Here is a 25,376-nt window from a genome sequence, read left to right on the forward strand (position 1 = left end):
AGTCACAGTGATGCCCTGGATGGTACACTCACACACAGTCACAGTGATGCCCTGGATGGTACAATCACACACAGTCACAGTGATGAACAGGTCATGCCTTGGATGGTACACTCAGACACAGTCACAGTGATGAACAGGTCATGCCCTGGATGGTACACTCACACACAGTCACAATCATGCCCTGGATGGGACACTCACAGACAGTCACAGTGATGCCCTGGATGGTACACTCACACACAGTCACAGTGATGAACAGGTGATGCCCTGGATGGTACACTCACACACAGTCACAGTGATGAACAGGTCATGCCTTGGATGGTACACACACACACAGTCACAGTGATGCCCTGGATGGTACACTCACACACAGTCACAGTGATGAACAGGTCATGCCTTGGATGGTACACTCACACACAGTCACAGTGATGAACAGGTCATGCCCTGGATGGTACACTCACACACAGTCACAGTGATGCCCTGGATGGTACAATCAGACACAGTCACAGTGATGAACAGGTCATGCCTTGGATGGTACACTCAAACACAGTCACAGTGATGCCCTGAATGGTACAATCACACACAGTCACAGTGATGAACAGGTCATGCCTTGGATGGTACACTCAGACACAGTCACAGTGATGAACAGGTCATGCCCTGGATGGTACACTCACACACAGTCACAGTCATGCCCTGGATGGTACACTTACACACAGTCACAGTGATGCCCTGGATGGTACACTCACACACAGTCACAGTGATCAACAGGTCATGCCTTGGATGGTACACTCACACACAGTCACAGTGATGCCTTGGATGGTACACTCACACACAGTCACAGTGATGCCCCGGATGGTACACTCACACACAGTCACAGTGATGCCATGGATGGTACACTCACACACAGTCACGGTGATGAACAGGTCATGCCCTGGAGGGTACACTCACACACAGTCACAGTGATGAACAGGTCATGCCTTGGATGGTACACTCACACACAGTCACAGTGATGCCTTGGATGGTACACTCACACACAGTCACAGTGATGCCCCGGATGGTACACTCACACACAGTCACAGTGATGCCATGGATGGTACACTCACACACAGTCACGGTGATGAACAGGTCATGCCCTGGAGGGTACACTCACACACAGTCACAGTGATGCCCCGGATGGTACACTCACACACAGTCACAGTGATGCCATGGATGGTACACTCACACACAGTCACGGTGATGAACAGGTCATGCCCTGGAGGGTACACTCACACACAGTCACAGTGATGAACAGGTCATGCCCTGGATGGTACACACACACAGTCACAGTGATGCCCTGGATGGTACACTCACACACAGTCACAGTGATGCCTTGGATGGTACACTCAGACACAGTCACAGTGATGAACAGGTCATGCCCTGGATGGTACACTCACACACAGTCATAGTGATGCCCCGGATGGTACACTCACACACAGTCACAGTGATGCCTTGGATGGTAGTCTCACACACAGTCACAGTGATGCCTTGGATGGTACACTTACACACAATCACAGTGATGAACAGGTCATGCCTTGGATGGTACACTCACACACAGTCACAGTGATGCCATGGATGGTACACTCACACACAGTCACGGTGATGAACAGGTCATGCCCTGGATGGTACACTCACACACAGTCACGGTGATGAACAGGTCATGCCCTGGATGGTACACTCACACACAGTCACAGTGATGCCTTGGATGGTAGTCTCACACACAGTCACAGTGATGCCTTGGATGGTACACTTACACACAATCACAGTGATGAACAGGTCATGCCTTGGATGGTACACACACACACAGTCACAGTGATGCCCTGGATGGTACACTCACACACAGTCACAGTGATGCCATGGATGGTACACTCACACACAGTCACGGTGATGAACAGGTCATGCCCTGGAGGGTACACTCACACACAGTCACAGTGATGAACAGGTCATGCCCTAGATGGTACACTCACACACAGTCACAGTGATGAACAGGTCATGCCCTGGATGGTACACTCACACACAGTCACAGTCATGCCCTGGAGGGTACACTCACACACAGTCACAGTGATGAACAGGTCATGCCTTGGATGGTACACTCACACACAGTCACAGTGATGCCCTGGATGGTACACTCACACACAGTCACAGTGATGCCTTGGATGGTACACTCACACAAAGTCACAGTGATGCCCTGGATGGGACACTCACAGACAGTCACAGTGATGAACAGGTGATGCCCTGGATGGTACACTCACACACAGTCACGGTGGTGCCCTGGATGGTACACTCACACACAGTCACAGTGATGCCCTGGATGGTACACTCACACACAGTCACAGTGATGCCTTGGATGGTACACTCACACACAGTCACAGTGATGCCCTGGATGGGACACTCACAGACAGTCACAGTGATGAACAGGTGATGCCCTGGATGGTACACTCACACACAGTCACGGTGGTGCCCTGGATGGTACACTCACACACAGTCACAGTGATGCCTTGGATGGTACACTCACACACAGTCACAGTGGTGCCCTGGATGGTACACTCACACACAGTCACAGTGATGCCTTGGATGGTACACTCACACACAGTCACAGTGATGCCCTGGATGGTATACTCACACACAGTCACAGTGATGAACAGGTCATGCCCTGGATGGTACACACACACACAGTCACGGTGATGCCCTGGATGGTATACTCACACACAGTCACGGTGATGCCCTGGATGGTACACTCACACACAGTCACAGTGATGAACAGGTCATGCCTTGGATGGTACACTCACACACAGTCACAGTGATGAACAGGTCATGCCCTGGATGGTACACTCACACACAGTCACAGTGATGAACAGGTCATGCCCTGGATGGTACACTCACACACAGTCTCGGTGATGCCTTGGATGGTACACTCACACACAGTCTCGGTGATGCCATGGATGGTACACTCACACACAGTCACAGTGATGAACAGGTCATGCCCTGGATGGTACACTCACACACAGTCATAGTGATGAACAGGTCATGCCCTGGATGGTACACTCACACACAGTCACAGTCATGCCCTGGATGGTACACTCACACACAGTCACAGTGATGCCTTGGATGGTACACTCACACACAGTCACAGTGATGAACAGGTCATGCCCTGGATGGTACACTCACACACAGTCACAGTGATGCCCTGGATGGTACACTCACACACAGTCACAGTGATGCCCTGGATGGTACAATCAGACACAGTCACGGTGATGCCCTGGATGGTACACTCACACACAGTCACAGTGATGAACAGGTCATGCCCTGGATGGTACACTCACACACAGTCACAGTGATGCCCTGGATGGTACACTCACACACAGTCACAGTGATGAACAGGTCATGCCCTGGATGGTACACTCACACACAGTCACAGTGATGAACAGGTCATGCCCTGGATGGTACACTCACACACAGTCACAGTGATGAACAGGTCATGCCCTGGATGGTACACTCACACACAGTCACAGTGATGAACAGGTCATGCCCTGGATGGTACAATCACACACAGTCACAGTGATGAACAGGTCATGCCTTGGATGGTACACACACACAGTCACGGTGATGCCCTGGATGGTACACTCACACACAGTCACAGTGATGAACAGGTCATGCCCTGGTTGGTACACTCACACACAGTCACAGTGATGAACAGGTCATGCCCTGGATGGTACACTCACACACAGTCACAGTGATGAACAGGTCATGCCCTGGATGGTACAATCACACACAGTCACAGTGATGAACAGGTCATGCCTTGGATGGTACACACACACAGTCACAGTGATGAACAGGTCATGCCCTGGATGGTACACTCACACACAGTCACAGTGATGAACAGGTCATGCCCTGGATGGTACACTCACACACAGTCACAGTGATGAACAGGTCATGCCCTGGATGGTACAATCACACACAGTCACAGTGATGAACAGGTCATGCCTTGGATGGTACACACACACAGTCACAGTGATGCCCTGGATGGTACACTCACACACAGTCACAGTGATGAACAGGTCATGCCTTGGATGGTACACACACACAGTCACGGTGATGCCCTGGATGGTACACTCACACACAGTCACAGTGATGAACAGGTCATGCCCTGGATGGTACACTCACACACAGTCACAGTGATGCCCTGGATGGTGCACTCACACACAGTCACAGTGATGAACAGGTCATGGCCTGGATGGTACACTCACACACAGTCACAGTGATGAACAGGTCATGCCCTGGATGGTACACTCACACACAGTCACAGTGATGCCCTGGATGGTACAATCACACACAGTCACAGTGATGAACAGGTCATGCCTTGGATGGTACACTCAGACACAGTCACAGTGATGAACAGGTCATGCCCTGGATGGTACACTCACACACAGTCACAATCATGCCCTGGATGGGACACTCACAGACAGTCACAGTGATGCCCTGGATGGTACACTCACACACAGTCACAGTGATGAACAGGTGATGCCCTGGATGGTACACTCACACACAGTCACAGTGGTGAACAGGTCATGCCTTGGATGGTACACACACACACAGTCACAGTGATGCCCTGGATGGTACACTCACACACAGTCACAGTGATGAACAGGTCATGCCTTGGATGGTACACTCACACACAGTCACAGTGATGAACAGGTCATGCCCTGGATGGTACACTCACACACAGTCACAGTGATGCCCTGGATGGTACAATCAGACACAGTCACAGTGATGAACAGGTCATGCCTTGGATGGTACACTCAAACACAGTCACAGTGATGCCCTGGATGGTACAATCACACACAGTCACAGTGATGAACAGGTCATGCCTTGGATGGTACACTCAGACACAATCACAGTGATGAACAGGTCATGCCCTGGATGGTACACTCACACACAGTCACAGTCATGCCCTGGATGGTACACTTACACACAGTCACAGTGATGCCCTGGATGGTACACTCACACACAGTCACAGTGATCAACAGGTCATGCCTTGGATGGTACATTCACACACAGTCACAGTGATGAACAGGTCATGCCTTGGATGGTACACTCACACACAGTCACAGTGATGCCCTGGATGGTACACTCACACACAGTCACGGTGATGCCCTGGATGGTACACTCACACACAGTCACGGTGATGCCCCGGATGGTACACTCACACACAGTCACAGTGATGCCATGGATGGTACACTCACACACAGTCACAGTGATGCCCTGGATGGTACACTAACACACAGTCACAGTGATGAACAGGTCATGCCCTGGATGGTACACTCACACACAGTCACAGTGATGAACAGGTCATGCCCTGGATGGTACACTCACACACAGTCACAGTGATGCCTTGGATGGTACACTCACACACAGTCACAGTGATGAACAGGTCATGCCCTGGATGGTACACTCACACACAGTCACAGTGATGCCCTGGATGGTACACTCACACACAGTCACAGTGATGAACAGGTCATGCCCTGGATGGTACACTCACACACAGTCACAGTGATGAACAGGTCATGCCTTGGATGGTACACTCACACACAGTCACAGTGATGAACAGGTCATGCCCTGGATGGTACACTCACACACAGTCACAGTGATGAACAGGTCATGCCCTGGATGGTACACTCACACACAGTCACGGTGATGAACAGGTCATGCCCTGGATGGTACACTCACACACAGTCACAGTGATGAACAGGTCATGCCCTGGATGGTACACTCACACACAGTCACAGTGATGAACAGGTCATGCCCTGGATGGTACACTCACACACAGTCACAGTGATGAACAGGTCATGCCCTGGAGGGTACACTCACACACAGTCACAGTGATGAACAGGTCATGCCCTGGATGGTACACTTACACACAGTCACAGTGATGCCCTGGATGGTACACTCACACACAGTCACGGTGAGGAACAGGTCATGCCTTGGATGGTACATTCACACACAGTCACAGTGATGCCCTGGATGGTACACTCACACACAGTCACGGTGAGGAACAGGTCATGCCTTGGATGGTACACTCACACACAGTCATAGTGATGAACAGGTCATGCCTTGGATGGTAGTCTCACACACAGTCACAGTGATGCCTTGGATAGTATACTTACACACAATCACAGTGATGCCTTGGATGGTACACTCACACACAGTCACAGTGATGCCATGGATGGTACACTCACACACAGTCACAGTGATGCCCTGGATGGTACACTCACACACAGTCACAGTGATGCCATGGATGGTACACTCACACACAGTCACAGTGATGAACAGGTCATGCCCTGGAGGGTACACTCACACACAGTCACGGTGATGCCTTGGATGGTACACTCACACACAGTCACAGTGATGAACAGGTCATGCCCTAGATGGTACACTCACACACAGTCACAGTGATGAACAGGTCATGCCTTGGATGGTACACTCACACACAGTCACAGTGATGCCCTGGATGGGACACTCACAGACAGTCACAGTGATGCCCTGGATGGTACACTCACACACAGTCACAGTGATGCCCTGGATGGGACACTCACAGACAGTCACAGTGATGCCCTGGATGGTATACTCACACACAGTCACAGTGATGAACAGGTGATGCCCTGGATGGTACACTCACACACAGTCACAGTGATGCCTTGGATGGTACACTCACACACAGTCACAGTGATGCCCTGGATGGTACACTCACACACAGTCACAGTGATGCCCTGGATGGTATACTCACACACAGTCACAGTGATGAACAGGTCATGCCCTGGATGGTACACACACACGCAGTCACGGTGATGCCCTGGATGGTACACACACACACAGTCACAGTGATGCCCTGGATGGTACACTCACACACAGTCACGGTGATGCCCTGGATGGTACACTCACACACATTCACAGTGATGAACAGGTCATGCCCTGGATGGTACACTCACACACAGTCACAGTGATGCCTTGGATGGTACACTCACACACAGTCACAGTGATGAACAGGTCATGCCTTGGATGGTACACTCACACACAGTCACAGTCATGCCCTGGATGGTACACTCACACACAGTCACAGTGATGCCTTGGATGGTACACTCACACACAGTCACAGTGATGAACAGGTCATGCCCTGGATGGTACACACACACGCAGTCACGGTGATGCCCTGGATGGTACACTCACACACAGTCACAGTGATGAACAGGTCATGCCTTGGATGGTACACTCACACACAGTCACAGTGATGCCCTGGATGGGACACTCACACACAGTCACGGTGATGCCCTGGATGGTACACTCACACACAGTCACAGTGATGAACAGCTCATGCCCTGGATGGTACACTCACACACAGTCACGGTGATGCCCTGGATGGTACACTCACACACATTCACAGTGATGAACATGTCATTCCCTGGATGGTACACTCACACACAGTCACAGTGATGAACATGTCATGCCTTGGATGGTACACTCACACACAGTCACAGTGATGAACAGGTCATGCCTTGGATGGTACACTCACACACAGTCACAGTCATGCCCTGGATGGTACACTCACACACAGTCACAGTGATGCCCTGGATGGTATACTCACACACATTCACGGTGATGAACAGTTCATGCCCTGGATGGTACACTCACACACAGTCACAATCATGCCCTGGATGGGACTCTCACAGACAGTCACAGTGATGCCCTGGATGGTACACTCACACACAGTCACAGTGATGAACAGGTGATGCCCTGGATGGTACACTCACACACAGTCACAGTGATGCCTTGGATGGTATACTCACACACATTCACGGTGATGAACAGGTCATGCCCTGGATGGTACACTCACACACAGTCACAGTGATGCCCTGGATGGTACACTCACACACAGTCACAGTGATGCCCTGGATGGTACACTCACACACAGTCACAGTGATGAACAGGTCATGCCCTGGAGGGTACACTCACACACAGTCACAGTAATGAACAGGTCATGCCCTGGATGGTACACTCACACACAGTCACAGTGATGAACAGGTCATGCCCTGGAGGGTACACTCACACACAGTCACAGTAATGAACAGGTCATGCCCTGGATGGTACACTCACACACAGTCACAGTGATGCCCTGGATGGTACACTCACACACAGTCACAGTGATGCCCTGGATGGTACACTCACACACAGTCACAGTGATGAACATGTAATGCGCTGGATGGTACACTCACACACAGTCACGGTGATGCCCTGGATGGTACACTCACACACAGTCACAGTGATGAACAGGTCATGCCCTGGATGGTACACTCACACACAGTCACAGTGATGCCCTGGATGGTACACTCACACACAGTCACAGTGATGCCCTGGATGGTACACTCACACACAGTCACAGTGATGCCCTGGATGGTACACTCACACACAGTCACAGTGATGAACATGTAATGCGCTGGATGGTACACACACACACAGTCACAGTGATGAACAGGTCATGCCTTGGATGGTACACTCACACACAGTCACAGTGATGAACAGGTCATGCCCTGGATGGTACACTCACACACAGTCACAGTGATGCCTTGGATGGTATACTCACACACATTCACGGTGATGAACAGGTCATGCCCTGGATGGTACACTCACACACAGTCACGGTGATGCCCTGGATGGTATACTCACACACAGTCACAGTGATGCCCTGGATGGTACACTCACACACAGTCACAGTGATGCCCTGGATGGTACACTCACACACAGTCACAGTGATGAACAGGTCATGCCTTGGATGGTACACTCACACACGGTCACAGTGATGAACAGGTCATGCCCTGGATGGTACACTCACACATAGTCACAGTGATGCCTTGGATGGTACACTCACACATAGTCACAGTGATGCCCTGGATTGTACAATCACACACAGTCACAGTGATGAACAGGTCATGCCTTGGATGGTACACTCAGACACAGTCACAGTGATGAACAGGTCATGCCCTGGATGGTACACTCACACACAGTCACAATCATGCCCTGGATGGTACACTTACACACAGTCACAGTGATGAACAGGTCATGCCTTGGATGGTACACACACACAGTCACGGTGATGCCCTGGATGGTACACTCACACACAGTCACAGTGATGAACAGGTCATGCCCTGGATGGTACACTCACACACAGTCACAGTGATGAACAGGTCATGCCCTGGATGGTACACTCACACACAGTCACAGTGATGCCCTGGATGGTACACTCACACACAGTCACAGTGATGCCCTGGAGGGTACACTCACACACAGTCACGGTGATGAACAGGTCATGCCTTGGATGGTACACTCACACACAGTGACGGTGATGCCCTGGATGGTACACTCACACACAGTCACAGTGATGCCCTGGATGGTACACTCACACACAGTCACAGTGATGAACAGGTCATGCCCTGGAGGGTACACTCACACACAGTCACAGTAATGAACAGGTCATGCCCTGGATGGTACACTCACACACAGTCACAGTGATGAACAGGTCATGCCCTGGATGGTACACTCACACACAGTCACAGTGATGCCTCGGATGGTACACTCACACACAGTCACAGTGATGAACAGGTCATGCCCTGGAGGGTACACTCACACACAGTCACAGTGATGAACAGGTCATGCCCTGGATGGTACACTCACACACAGTCACAGTGATGAACAGGTGATGTCCTGGATGGTACACTCACACACAGTCACAGTGATGCCCTGGAGGGTACACTCACACACAGTCACGGTGATGAACAGGTCATGCCTTGGATGGTACACTCACACACAGTGACGGTGATGCCCTGGATGGTACACTCACACACAGTCACAGTGATGCCCTGGATGGTACACTCACACACAGTCACAGTGATGAACAGGTCATGCCCTGGAGGGTACACTCACACACAGTCACAGTAATGAACAGGTCATGCCCTGGATGGTACACTCACACACAGTCACAGTGATGAACAGGTCATGCCCTGGATGGTACACTCACACACAGTCACAGTGATGCCTCGGATGGTACACTCACACACAGTCACAGTGATGAACAGGTCATGCCCTGGAGGGTACACTCACACACAGTCACAGTGATGAACAGGTCATGCCCTGGATGGTACACTCACACACAGTCACAGTGATGAACAGGTGATGTCCTGGATGGTACACTCACACACAGTCACAGTGATGCCCTGGATGGGACACTCACAGACAGTCACAGTGATGCCCTGGATGGTACACTCACACACAGTCGCAGTGATGAACAGGTGATGTCCTGGATGGTACACTCACAGTGATGCCTTGGATGGTATACTCACACTCAGTCACGGTGATGAACAGGTCATGCCCTGGATGGTACACTCACACACAGTCACAGTGATGCCTTGGATGGTACACTCACACACAGTCACAATGATGAACATGTCATGCCCTGGATGGTACACTCACACACAGTCACAGTGATGAACAGGTCATGCCCTGGATGGTACACTCACACATAGTCACAGTGATGCCTTGGATGGTACACTCACACATAGTCACAGTGATGCCCTGGATTGTACAATCACACACAGTCACAGTGATGAACAGGTCATGCCCTGGATGGTACACTCAGACACAGTCACAATCATGCCCTGGATGGTACACTTACACACAGTCACAGTGATGCCCTGGATGGTACACTTACACACAGTCACAGTGATGAACAGGTCATGCCTTGGATGGTACACTCACACACAGTCACAGTGATGCCCTGGATGGTACACTCACACACAGTCACGGTGATGAACAGGTCATGCTTTGGATGGTACACTCACACACAGTCACAGTGATGAACAGGTCATGCCTTGGATGGTACACTCACACACAGTGACGGTGATGCCCTGGATGGTACACTCACACACAGTCACAGTGATGCCCTGGATGGTACACTCACACACAGTCACAGTGATGAACAGGTCATGCCCTGGATGGTACACTCACACACAGTCACAGTGATGAACAGGTCATGCCCTGGATGGTACACTCACACACAGTCACAGTGATGAACAGGTCATGCCCTGGATGGTACACTCACACACAGTCACAGTGATGCCCTGGATGGTACACTCACACACAGTCACAGTGATGAACAGGTCATGCCCTGGATGGTACACTCACACACAGTCACAGTGATGAACAGGTCATGCCCTGGATGGTACACTCACACACAGTCACAGTGATGAACAGGTCATGCCCTGGATGGTACACTCACACACAGTCACAGTGATGAACAGGTCATGCCCTGGATGGTACACTCACACACAGTCACAGTGATGCCTCGGATGGTACACTCACACACAGTCACAGTGATGAACAGGTCATGCCCTGGAGGGTACACTCACACACAGTCACAGTGATGAACAGGTCATGCCCTGGATGGTACACTCACACACAGTCACAGTGATGAACAGGTGATGTCCTGGATGGTACACTCACACACAGTCACAGTGATGCCCTGGATGGGACACTCACAGACAGTCACAGTGATGCCCTGGATGGTACACTCACACACAGTCACAGTGATGAACAGGTCATGCCCTGGATGGTACACTCACACACAGTCACAGTGATGAACAGGTCATGCCCTGGATGGTACACTCACACACAGTCACAGTGATGCCTCGGATGGTACACTCACACACAGTCACAGTGATGAACAGGTCATGCCCTGGAGGGTACACTCACACACAGTCACAGTGATGAACAGGTGATGCCCTGGATGGTACACTCACACACAGTCACAGTGATGAACAGGTCATGCCCTGGATGGTACACTCACACACAGTCACGGTGATGCCCTGGATGGTACACTCACACACAGTCACAGTGATGCCTCGGATGGTACACTCACACACAGTCACAGTGATGAACAGGTCATGCCCTGGAGGGTACACTCACACACAGTCACAGTGATGAACAGGTGATGCCCTGGATGGTACACTCACACACAGTCGCAGTGATGAACAGGTGATGTCCTGGATGGTACACTCACAGACAGTCACAGTGATGCCTTGGATGGTATACTCACACTCAGTCACGGTGATGAACAGGTCATGCCCTGGATGGTACACTCACACACAGTCACAGTGATGCCTTGGATGGTACACTCACACACAGTCACAATGATGAACATGTCATGCCCTGGATGGTACACTCACACACAGTCACAGTGATGAACAGGTCATGCCCTGGATGGTACACTCAGACACAGTCACAGTGATGCCCTGGATGGTACACTCACACACAGTCACAGTGATGAACATGTCATGCCTTGGATGGTACACTCACACACAGTCACAGTGATGAGCAGGACATGCCCTCTTCTCATTTCCACCACCAGGAAGGAGGTACATTAGCCGGAAGGGACACAGTCAATGATTCAGGAAGAGCTTCTTTCCCTCTGCCATCTGATGTATGAATGAGCATTGAATCCATGAACACTACCTCACTAGGATCCTGTGCTCTCCCATCATACGTGATGAATAAGCTCTTCTCAGGCTTCCAGCCAGGTACAAGTATTGATTTGACTGCCATAAGTTGTGATTGATACCACCAAAAATCCCATAAGGAAGCTCAAATTGCAACTTATATCAGTCAAAGATGACCTGACACTCAGGATGGCTAGCGTTTACAGGATTCCCTGTGAACACAGACCAGCTTATATCAGCCAGACCCACATCAAGGAGTACAGGAAGTGTATCCATTCGGGTTATCCAGAGAAGTCGGCAGTGCAGAACATTACATTCGCAATGGCCATAGACTGACTTCAAAGGCACAAAACTACTGTGCCACGCCATTCGGTTTTGGGACTACCAGGTGAATGAAGCCATTGAAATTAAACTAGAGAAAAATAATTTTAACTAAGAGAAAGTTCTCGCTCTAAGTAAGAACTGGAATTTGATTGTCAACAAAGTGGGATAGTAGAAACCTGATTGGATAAGGACTAACCAATCAGGAGGGACAGAAGAAAGGGGTATATATACCCCTTAACTAGATGTGCCCAGGCATCATCCCTCTTGAAGATCGTTGAGTTTGTCATTGAAACACTAGTTAAAATTGATACCTGTCTCTGCCTGGAAGTCTGAGAGGAGTTTATTCGACTACCTCACTACCTTATATATTTATGCAGCCAAAAAGAATTTACTCTAAGCCACACACTGCCAATATTATTTAGGTGGTGTATAGTATGGGAAGATGGAGGGTGAGTCATTCATGCGTTATACTGAGTCTCTGACTTTGGTCCCTCAACATTCGGCTGCTCCGGTTAAGTTTCTGTTCACTGGTGACCCACTTGATTGTAAAGAGCAGGTGACTCAATGCAGCTGACACTAAGTGCTAGACCAATGTGGAGATGCTCATGTCTGGAATTTGTGTGGTACCATGGCATATGCCCAAAGCCAAGTGCCACTTGATTTCACTCCTCAGATAGTGAAACAATTTGTGCCCGGCGTGGTAGTTCAACACTAAAGCTACCACATTATTTCATTACCTGAAGAGTTTTATTTTTACCGAGACTCTTTGATGCCACAGTGGGTCAGGTGCTGCCTTGCTAATCCAAATTGTCACTTGCATCTGCCACTTCAAAATAGAGCTAAATGTCAGGCAATGGCAGATCACATATCTTTGGATTCATTGAATGCAAATAGATAGGATGAGAAATCTTTGTGTAATTCTTTTATCGGTTGTAGAGATCAGTATTTAAATCCTTCCCTATCTACCCATAAGTGACAACCATCACACAGGGACCAACTGGCCTACAGTGCCTGTGCTGACCCTGAGTAAAATGCCCCATTAACCTCGAATTCCAGCCTCTGTAAACTGGTCCCTCCAACTATACGTCCAATTCCTTTTCGAATATTTCAATGGAATTATTTTCTACCACCATATGGGAGCGAGACATTTCAAATCTTAACAAACCTCTTCATGGGCAAATCTCTTTATTTCTGCTTTAATATTTTTAGGGTGGCTTTTTAAAATCCACCACTACTAGTTACTGATTCATTGTCTGAAGAAAAGGTTCCTTTTCTTCAAACTCTGTACAATCAGCAGTTCACTTTTCTAATGCCAAAACACAGATTAAGACTGTGCACAAATGGACCTTATAGATCTCATGACAATGTCACACTGTACCTGGGTCACCTTGTCCAGTTAAATCCTGTTGCTCATTTTCCATAAACTTTAACAATCCGCTTCCATGAAACAGAGTTTTCTTTTCAAAGGATTTTTTTCAAATTATGTTACTTCTCACGCAAACAGATGACAGTAAAATGCCAATCATGTTACTTGCATCATCCTATCCAATGTTTTCCAGGGTTTTTATATACCATAACTCCATGAACCAGATGTAAAGAAACGTTTACAAGTCTAAACTATGAATATTAACAACAAACTATTCATGACAGCAGCAAGTATGGTTTTTAAAGCCACTGTGTGCCCAATGTATGGCAATCGCATACAAGTTCCATATTACACATGACCTCAAATTCAGAACCAGATGGCTGCAAATTGGATTTTTAAATGTGACTCCTGTTAGTAATAAATACATCAAACCACAAATAGTTCTATTTATTCTATGCAAATTTTAATGACGAACCATGCAGCTATTTAATATGATCCTTTAAAATTTTTAATATTGGCTTGAAAAACAGAAAAGTTTCAACGTAAAATTTATCTTGGCAAATAAAACAAAATCAAAGAGCTATTAATTAAAGGTAATTTTATTATGCCCTCCTCCTTATGCAGTGGGCGAGGGTTTTAGCATTAGTTTACATAGCAAAGATGATAGCACAGTGTTAAGTGTTCACACACAAAATGCTGGAGGAACTCAGCAGGTCAGGCAGCATCTATGGAAAGTTGACATTGCAGGCCGAGATGCTTCATCGGGATTGTGTTTAGTGTCAGCTGTTTCAGCATAACTGCTTTCTGAAAGGATGGGACCTTGGTGAGCTGGTTAAATTTGGAGCAAGAATCAAACTGCTGGAGGAACTGAGTAGGTCAGGCAGCATCTGTGGAGGGAAATGGATAGTTGACATTTCGGGTTGAAACTCTTCATCTGGACATCAGAGCAGAACTGTGTTAACACTTTAAGCAGTTCTCTTGAAGCAGTATTACCAATTAAAGGTATAGCCAGCTCTTTGAGCATCTTAAAAGACATATACACATTAATTCCTTTGAATAATCCGTTCTGCTCTACACTTGTACATCTACACAGATTAGATGACTGTGCTTTCCTGCACCGCTCCAGTTTTGACCATGAAACAGCTTTTTTCTCTTTTACGTTCTGCAAAACTCCAGTGAAGTCCCAGATCAGTCTTGAGGAATAACACCTTCTCTTCCCCATGGTTACTCTCCAAATCTCTGGTCTGAACGGTGACTTCAGAAAACATCCCATATGCAAGACTCAGGAGATAGCAAATAGGTTTCTGCATGACTTTTGACAAGATACGTTGGTCAAGAAAATAAAACTCAGGCACATGGTATAAGAACGGGAATGTTATTCTGTAACTATTGTTATGATCCCAGCCCCCTCCTTCCTGAGAATTGCAAGATCGCTATTAATTCGGGTCTTGGACCCAGGAAATGAGAGAGAATCCTCAGAGAGACAAAGCAACGGATTTTGACCATTGTTTCTTGGAGACACCCTTGTGGATTGCGACTCTATACTACGTGCCAGCTATCAGGGCTACATGGACACCCTCGGGCAATGTGGGGTGGGGATTGTATCACCCCACCTTGATTGACATCTACAACTCTGCAAGTCAAGATAAAAAGGGGACTGCAGGAGGCAGTACCCTAGCGACGCACCAGAAGGAGACACCATCGCTCATCGCTCCCGTGATAACGGGAAGCTATTCGGAAGCCACGTGTGGTTCGTTTCCCCTAGCCTGGGGAACGAGTGGCTGATAACACCGAAAAGGACTTCGAACTGACAACGGGGAACCCACGTTCCCGATTCAACGATTTGAGTCCAAAAGGCTGGCAAGTTTATTTTCTCACCAAAAATCCCTCTCTCTCCAACACGTGAAACCCAGCGGTCCCTAAAAAGGCAAAAAGCCTGCATGAACTCGAGAGACTTTGATATTTCCATCCGACAATATTTTTACCCCTAGACAAACGACAGAGCTACTTCTTATTGTTGATTATTACTATACCGCGCTTTAGATTGAGTATTGATGACGTATATTATCTGAATGTTTGTATTAACCTTACTTTTGTGCCCCTTTATAAATAAAAATGTTAAAAAATGGTACCATCAGACTTCAGCGGACCTCTCTATCTTTGCTGGTAAGTGACCCAGTTACGGGGTTCGTAACACTATATACAATGTCAGTTAAACACAGCTTGAGCTCTGCTAACGCTCTGAGAAGATCTAAGGGAGAATGCCACAAGTGGTTCTAAAGCAAAGGGTATTGTTTGCTGTTTTCTGTGCTCTGTGAATCTGAGTCAGTGATGGAAAGGCTGTTCCACACGGCATAGAATAGTACAGCACATTACAGGCCCTTCAGCCCACAATGTTGTGCCGACCCTCAAACACTGCCTCCCTAATAACCCCCCCCCCACCTTAAATTCCTCCATATACCTGTCTAGTAGTCTCTTAAACTTCACTAGTGTATCTGCCTCCACCACTGACTCAGGCAGTGCATTCCACGCACCAACCACTCTCTGAGTGAAAAACCTTCCTCTAATATCCCCCTTGAACTTCCCTCCCCTTACCTTAAAGCCATGTCCTCTTGTACTGAGCAGTGGTGCCCTGGGGAAGAGGTGCTGGCTGTCCACTCTGTCTATTCCTCTTAATATCTTGTACACCTCTATCATGTCTCCTCTCATCCTCCTTCTCTCCAAAGAGTAAAGCCCTAGCTCCCTTAATCTCTGATCATAATCCATACTCTCTAAACCAGGCAGCATCCTGGTAAATCTCCTCTGTACCCTTTCCAATGCTTCCACATCCTTCCTATAGTGAGGCAACCAGAACTGGACACAGTACTCCAAGTGTGGCCTAACTAGAGTTTTATAGAGCTACATCATTACATCACGTCTCTTAAACTCCATCCCTCGACTTATGAAAGCTAACACCCCATAAGCTTTCTTAACTACCCTATCTACCTGTGAGGCAACTTTCAGGGATCTGTGGACATGTACCCCCAGACCCCTCTGCTCCTCCACACTACCAAGTATCCTGCCATTTACTTTGTACTCTGCCTTGGAGTTTGTCCTTCCAAAGTGTACCACCTCACACTTCTCTGGGTTGAACTCCATCTGCCACTTCTCAGCCCACTTCTGCATCCTATCAATGTCTCTCTGCAATCTTCGACAATCCTCTACACTATCTACAACACCACCAACCTTTGTGTCGTCTGCAAACTTGCCAACCCACCCTTCTACCCCCTCATCCAGGTCGTTAATAAAAATCACAAAAAGTAGAGGTCCCAGAACAGATCCTTGTGGGAAACCACTAGTCACAACCCTCCAATCTGAATGTACTCCCTCCACCACTACCCTCTGCCTTCTGCAGGCAGGCCAATTCTGAATCCAAACTTCCCTGGATCCCATGCCTTCTGACTTTCTGAATAAGCCTACCGTGTGGAACCTTGTCAAATGCCTTACTAAAATCCATGTAGATCACATCCACTGCACTACCCTCATCTATATGTCTGGTCACCTCCTCAAAGAACTCTATCAGGCTTCTTAGGCATGATCTTCCCTTCACAAAGCCATGCTGACTGTCCCTGATCAGACCATGATTCTCTAAATGCCCATAGATCTTATCTCTAAGAATCTTTTCCAACAGCTTTCCCACCACAGACGTAAGGCTCACTGGTCTATAATTACCTGGACTATCCCTACTACCTTTTTTGAACAAGGGGACAACATTCACCTCCCTCCAATCCTCAGGTACCATTCCCGTGGACAACGAGGACATAAAGATCCTAGCCAGAGGCACAGCAACCTCTTCCCTTGCCTCGTGGAGCAGCCTGGGGAATATTCCGTCAGGCCCCAGGGACTTATCCATTCTAATGTATTTTAACAACTTCAACACCTCCTCTTCCTTGATATCAACATGCTCCAGAACATCAACCTCACTCATATTGTCCTCACCATCATCAAGTTCCCTCTCAGTGGTGAATACCGAAGAGAAGTATTCATTGAGGACCTTGCTCACTTCCACAGCCTCCAGGCACATCTTCCCACTTTTATCTCTAATCTGTCCTACCTTCACTCCTGTCACCCTTTTGTTCTTCACATAATTGAAGAATGCCTTGGGGCGTTCCATTACCGTACTCGCCAAGGCCTTCTCATGCCCCCTTCTTGCTCTTCTCAGCCCCTTCTTAAGCTCCTTTCTTGCTACCCTATCTTCCTCAATAGACCCATCTGATCCTTGCTTCCTAAACCTCATGTATGCTGCCTTCTTCCACCTGACTAGATTTTCCACTTCACTTGTCACCCATGGTTCCTTCACCCTACCATTCTTTATCTTCCTCACTGGGACAAATTTATCCTTAACATCCTGCAAGAGATCCTTAAACATTGACCACATGTCCATAGTACATTTCCCTGCAAAAACATCATCCCAATTCACACCCGCAAGTTCTAGCCTTATAGCCTCATAATTTGCCCTTCCCCAATTAAAAATTTTCCTGTCCTCTCTGATTCTATCTTTTTCCATGATAATGCTAAAGGTCAGGGAGCGGTGATCACTGTCCCCCAGATGCTCACCCACTGACAGATCTGTGACCTGACCCGGTTTGTTACCTAATACTAGATCTAGTATGGCATTCCCCCTAGTCGGCCTGTCAACATACTGTGACAGGAATCTATCCTGGACACACTTAACAAACTGTTCCCCGTCTAAGCCATTGGAACTAATCAGGTGCCAATCAATATTAGGGAAGTTAAAGTCACCCATGATAACAACCCTATTATTTTTGCACCTTTCCAAAATCTGCCTCCCAATCTGCTCCTCGATATCTCTGCTGCTACTGGGGGCCTATAGAATACCCCCAGTAGAGTAACTGCTCCCTTCCTGTTCCTGACTTCCACCCATACTGACTCAAAAGAGGATCCTGCTACAGTACCCATCCTTTCTGTAGCTGTATTAGTATCGCTGACCAGTAATGCCACCGCTCCTCCCCTTTTCCCCCCTCTCTATCCCTTTTAAAGCACTGAAATCCAAGAATATTGAGAATCCATTCCTGCCCTGGTGCCAGCCAAGTCTCCGTAATGGCCACTACATCATAATTCCATGTATGCATCCAAGCTCTCAGTTCATCACCTTTGTTCCTGATGCTTCTTGCATTGAAGTACACACACTTTAGCCCTTCTACCTTACTACCTTTATACCCTTTATTCTGCTTCTCTTTCATCAAAGCCTCTCCATATGTTAGATCTGGCTTTACTCCATGCACTTCTTTCACTGCTCTATCACTCCGGGTCCCAACCTCCTTGCAAATTAGTTTAAACCCTCCCGAACCATGCTAGCAAATCTACCTGCAAGGATATTGCTCTCCCTCGAGTTCAGGTGCAACCCATCCAATCTGTACAGGTCCCACCTTCCCCAGAAGAGATCCGAATGGTCCAAAAATCTAAAACCCTGCCCCCGCACCAACTCCTCAGCCACGCATTCAACTGCCATCTCCTCCAATTCTTACCATCACTATCACGTCGTACTGGCAGCAATCCTGAGAACACCACCCTTGAGGTCCTGTTCTTCAGCCTTCTGCCTGGTTCCTGAAACTCACACTTCAGGACCTCATCCCTCTTCCTGCCTATGTCATTGGTCCCAACATGTATCACGACTTCTGGTGGCATTCCCTCTCGTACCAGGATGTCGTGCACCCGGCATCATATTCCGTCCCTTGCTTTTTTATAATACATGCCATTGGGAATTCTCAGGCTATGGAACGGGAGCACATAGAGCTCCCCAAGTAAGCAGAGGGAGGAAGGTGGCCACCTCACAATCTACCTGCAACCACCTGGCCTGTCTGTGTCAGAGCCCAAATTCCCACATCAAAACTCAAAAAACGTTGGCCTAACTCATCCACGCCAAGCAAGACGCCCACTTAAGCTAGTCCCATTTGCATATATTTGGCCCAAATCCTTCTAAATTGTTCCGATCCACACACTTGCATAAGTGCCCTCTAAATATTATTGTACTCGCCCCAACCACTTCCTCTGGCAGTTCCCTCACGTTTTGACTGCACAGGTTCATTTAAAAATCTCTCCCCTTCTCACCTTAAACCTGTGCCCTCTTATTTTTGATTCCCTTTCCTCGGGAGGGGGGAACTGTGTACAGTCACCCCTCACGATCTAATACATCACGGCACGTCTGAGGCGGTAGGGCCCGTGGCACCTCACCCGCCAGCCCACACCCATCGCCGGGCAGACCGTCCCCGGGAGAGACCAGCCTGTTACTGGGTTTATCTGGCCTTGGAGACACGGATAAGAGTGGCACAAAACGGCTCCTACCCGGTGCGGTCACGCAGCTCTTTCCAACCGCAATGGAACTGGAGTGAATCAAATGAAACTAGAGACCCCGCTGATGTTCCAGGATGTTGGTCCTGGTGCGCAGTTCCGCTCGAAACGTCGACAATTCCTTCCCCACCCCACAGACGCTGCTCGACCCGCTGAGTTCCTCCCGCAGATTAATCGTTGCTCCGGATTCCAGTATCTCGTGTCTGCTGATGAAACTTCGCCGGTGAAAATTAACGTCGAGTTGTGATCCGTACCGGGAGGCGGCATCTTGGTTCTCGAGATTGTGTACGTACAATTTAAAGTTGGGATGAATAAGGTGGAACTGGGGAGCCCGGCTGCCCTCCCTGTGATGCGCTGCCCCAAGGTCCCGGCCAGCTGGAACACCAGCTCGCACACAGACAGACCAGTCCTCTGATTAAAACACACCCCGGAATCCCACACTCTCGCCGAAACGCCCCTGAGAAACACCACCATCTGATTTAAGCAACCTGCTGCCGGGTTTCTCTCCGTTCGCTTTGCTCTCTCCCTGGAAGCCCGAACCCGTGAACCGACTTACCTCAGCACCTTCAACTTCTTGTCCATGGGCCACGCTCTGACTCGGATGTCGGCGATAATTTCCTTCTGGATCTGTATGTTCTGCAAAATTTCCTTCGGATCCTTGCAATCCGCCTTTTCGTCCTCTGGCGCATCCTCCTCGGAATTACTGTTAGGCAAACGCATGAACTTGGCAATTACACGGAAAAACCCGCACTTCCCTGACCGCGCTCGGACAGAGCGAAGCAGATTTCGTTCTAAGCTACTGTAAATTTCAAATTTATGTGTAGTGTTCTTCCCGCCTGGAAAATTACATATGTGCATTTAAATAGTTACATTAAAGTAAATGATGCAAGCTAATTATTCACACGGATTCTCTCAGTATGTTTACATACTTATTTGTAAATAAATAATGTATTTTCACACACATACACAAAAATGTATACGTATTTGTAAGATAACACATATTTTATATTAAACTGTATATTAATGTAAGGTACCCATATGTGTAGATGTTTAGATTGAAGCCGACTCCCGATGTATATAAAAAATGCTTCCCCAATAATTGAAATTAAAAGTGCTGATTTAAGCGAAATACTTGTGTTTTGTTTTTGCCAAGAATTCCCCACGCGGTTGCTAACCTTTACCTGTTCTCATACTCTTGGTAAGCCGCCGAGTAGATCCTGCGATTGATGGAGTTTCTGCGGATACTCTGTAGCCGCCGCGATGTTTTTGAGGGCTTGTCGCCTGTTGTCTGGCTCATTGTGGTCGCGCTCTGCTCCACAAATCCGCTTCGTTCCTGGAGGCGTCGGTCACCTCCTGTTGTACTCGCCGGTCCAGAGACCTCATCCTCCAGAATGGACGAGCCGCACTCTCACTAACCGCCTCTTAAAGGGGAGGTTTTTTCACCACGGCGGTCAACCCGCTGCACCTTCCGCCCGAGGAAAACGCGCACGGCAGCCCGATACAAATAATAAACAAAAATTAGGGCTGCGACAACATTTCCCTAAAAGACTGCAAACGCGCTCTGAAAGTAGAAAACCGCGGAGCCTAGGTTGATGTTAGTTTGTTTAGATACACAAGCGCTAAACGAGATCAGAAGTAATTCAAAGCAGTGATATGCTAACAGTTTAAATTAAAATAGAGTGCGTCTGCGGCGGCACGAGGAAGAGGGTTTAGTGGAATATTAATATGAGAACAAGATTCAAAGCTAATTCAAAGAATTTGATCATTCAGATTCTTCAGCAACAGATTTTCCCCTCGAGTGATTTGAATATTATTTGACATGTTTTGGAAAGCAAACAGAAATTTCATTCAATCTCTCTGCCCCAATATTCTAGAGCAGGGGCGCCCAACCTGGGGTCCATCGACCCCTCGGTTAATGGTAGGGGTCCATGGCATAAAAAGGCTGGGAACCTTTTTCTAGAGCTAAGCGATGCTCCGTTGTGAGTTTTATTTTATAAAAGGATCAACCATTCTGTGGTATTGAGAAAAGAAGCGGCATATTTAGAAACTGTGTTGAATGGCACAGGATGACCCTGGTCGTTATTTATAAATTGGCCTGCATGCATTCTGACAAAATATAATGAGGCAGATAAACTTGTAGCCTTCAAGAACAGCAAAGGCGGGAAATACACAAATGTACTTCCCTTTGACTCTCTGGCTGTCAGAAAGTTCAACGTGTTCTGCTACAATTAACCTTAGACTTTATTCTGTACAATCGCACAGTGACCATATTGTGAAAGAACATACAGGCTGTCTTTTCATGAAACAGGCACCAATCAGGGCTTCCCAACCTTTTATATGCTATGGACCCCTGCCATTAACTGAGGGATCCATGGACCCCAGGCTGGGAGCTCCTACGAGTGTATTCTGATGAAATGTACCCTGAAGGAACACACACTTATCCCCAGTGACATAATTTACAGGATGAGATTCTGACAGAACACGCATTAACTGTCTCCTTCTTTGCTTTGAGACTGGACATCATCTGCTTCCACTCCATTTCTCCGGGTTGTAGTGCAGCTAGTGTGACTGATGGTGTGCAGCTCGGGCGCTCTATCTCAGCGGGGCAGGAAGCGTTTATTGCAGTGGGTGGGCAGGCTAATCGGGAAATAGCCCCTTCCGTCTGTTGTGTATCCTGGACTTTGAGTGATCTGGAAAAAACTGTGTCCAGTCTTAATGCAAATACTAATATTCCTTCTCCACTTCGAGTCGCCATGAGCCAGGAATGGTCGGGAGTTTGTGGGATTAGGGATATTCCATGATGAGTACTCGCCCACATCCACAGCCGGCAGTAACTATCTGGCTGTCTGTCCAATGACTGAAGTCACCTGGGACTGTGCCAAACTGAAAGTGCAATGGTGATGAGACACAGTGAAAAATGACCCAGAGTTCACAATGCAAATACAACTGAGGTCAGTAGAAAGCGAAGGGTCAGGTCAACATTTTGATATTGATGAATGCCGCTGATAAATGGGTAACATTCACCACCTGTCACAACCAGGGTCAGTTTTCACACCAGGGTGCATTTCAGGGGGGGCATCCATTCCCTTCCTCCACCACTTTGTTGGGTTGTTGTGGTTTCTTGTTGGGTGAAACTCAGACCGAGTTCTTCTCTGTATCATGAGTAATTTCAGTTCATCAAGATTTTGTATTGTTTACCTGAGTTCTTGTTAGATCTTCTAATTAATTTTTATAATAAATCTTTAGTTTTGTGCTGCTGAAGTCTCTGTGATTCCTGCTCTTGAGCTTGCTGGTGGCCCTCACACCGCACCTCTTTGTTTCATTCCATCATCACTAGCCTGCTTAACCCACAGGATTCTCATTTTTATTTAAGGCCGTCACTGAACAGCACGATCAATTTCTTCAGAGGTTTGATTCAACAAGAGAGATATTTCAAGAAAATTGGTTCATTGACATGTGGAAACAAAGGAAACAAAAGCGTTCTTCCAACAGGCTGATGTTGCTGCATTTATCTACACTGCCTCTTGACCAAAATTATTCATTTCTATCCGCGTGGCATTATCTACACAGAATGACATAATTGTTTGAAGTTCAAGCGATTTCCTAGAATCCAATGAAATATTCATCAGTGATGACAAGTTGGCTTTTCATTAGATTCACATTTCAATAATAAAGGTAATACAAAATAAGCTTTGAAAAAATCCTTTACAGAGGCTGCATTTATATTGTAGCTGGGGTATAACTCAACTGGCATTTTGAATTGATTGGGTGACGTACTTAGAAGCATGGGAGATGATTTCATTGCAGGTAATCTGGGGACAAACCTGATAAGGTGGTTGCTGGGTGGCTCCGCCCCTCGACTTGAGAACCAGACATCGTTGTCACAGAACAGTGGTTGTCTACTTATGAGAACTTCCTTCACAGTTCTTTAGGATTTTATACCACAAAGTGCACTGGACGCTCAGTCAGTGGTTACATTCAGACTAACAGATTTTGAGGGACCAGGGATATGGATATAAGGTTGGAAGAGGTCATAATGTTATGAATATTATTACCAACTCAAAGGGCTGAGGGTTCTTCTCTTGAGGTTATTTCTGATTTTCTTTTGTTTTATGGATGATTGATAGAAGAAAAGATACACACCAATATGATGTCATATGACTACTGCATTATAGGTAAATTGGATCTCAAATCTCGAAGTTCAAAGTAATTCTTTGTCACTATATACTATTCTGAGATTCAGGTCTTTGATGAGTACTTGAACATGTCCCAGGTAATTGTTTTTGTAAGAAAGGATTCTAATGGAATCCTCTCCTGCAATGACAGTTTTGTTTTGATAGTTGTCTTTAATTGTGGCTTGCTCCTGTCTTAGCATTGCTTATCAGAAGCTCCAACTGCCATGTCATGAGAACAAGTGACTTACAGTATGAACAACAAAATCATGAGTTTATGTAGCACCTTTAATGCAATGTCCTTCAGAGGACTTAATACAGAAGTCTCTACCATTCTACTCAAATACTCTTGTAATAAAGGCTAACATGTAATTTGCTTTCTTAAGTGATATCTATAGCCACATGCTAACTTAAAGTGATTTGTGTTCAAGGACACTCAGGGCTCTCTGAACATTAACTACTTCTAGTCTCTCACCGTTATAAAATCAATCTGCTCTCTACTTTTCTGCCAAAGTGAAGCTCTCCCATTCCTACACATTATATTCCATCTGCCATGTCCTCATCCAGTTACTTCCCTTCTTACTATCTCAT

The 25,376-nt window shown here is 47.5% G+C and overlaps 1 protein-coding gene and 1 long non-coding RNA gene across 5 annotated transcripts in view; both read right to left on the minus strand.

Annotated features, from left to right (window-relative positions):
* The window catches only part of LOC140718814 (transmembrane channel-like protein 3), an 88,738-nt gene extending 66,634 nt beyond the window's left edge, over positions 1 to 22,104 (minus strand). For all 4 annotated transcript variants that reach the window (XM_073032998.1, XM_073033000.1, XM_073032999.1 and 1 more), the window contains exons 1-2: positions 21,795 to 22,104; positions 21,170 to 21,316 (exon numbers count right to left, since the gene is read on the minus strand). In XM_073032998.1, the coding sequence (XP_072889099.1) occupies positions 21,170 to 21,316; positions 21,795 to 21,910 (263 nt within the window). In that variant the 5' untranslated portion in view covers positions 21,911 to 22,104. The remainder of the gene's footprint in view (positions 1 to 21,169; positions 21,317 to 21,794) is intronic.
* Positions 14,748 to 21,100, minus strand: LOC140718816 (uncharacterized). Its single transcript, XR_012096800.1, has 2 exons — positions 20,608 to 21,100; positions 14,748 to 15,149 (listed from the first exon to the last, which is right to left on the minus strand). It is a non-coding gene; the product is annotated as an uncharacterized lncRNA (long non-coding RNA).
* Positions 22,105 to 25,376: the final 3,272 nt, after the last annotated feature.

The sequence above is a fragment of the Hemitrygon akajei genome, chromosome 30, assembly GCF_048418815.1.
Source record: "Hemitrygon akajei chromosome 30, sHemAka1.3, whole genome shotgun sequence".
In the NCBI taxonomy this organism is placed as follows: Eukaryota; Metazoa; Chordata; class Chondrichthyes; order Myliobatiformes; family Dasyatidae; genus Hemitrygon; species Hemitrygon akajei.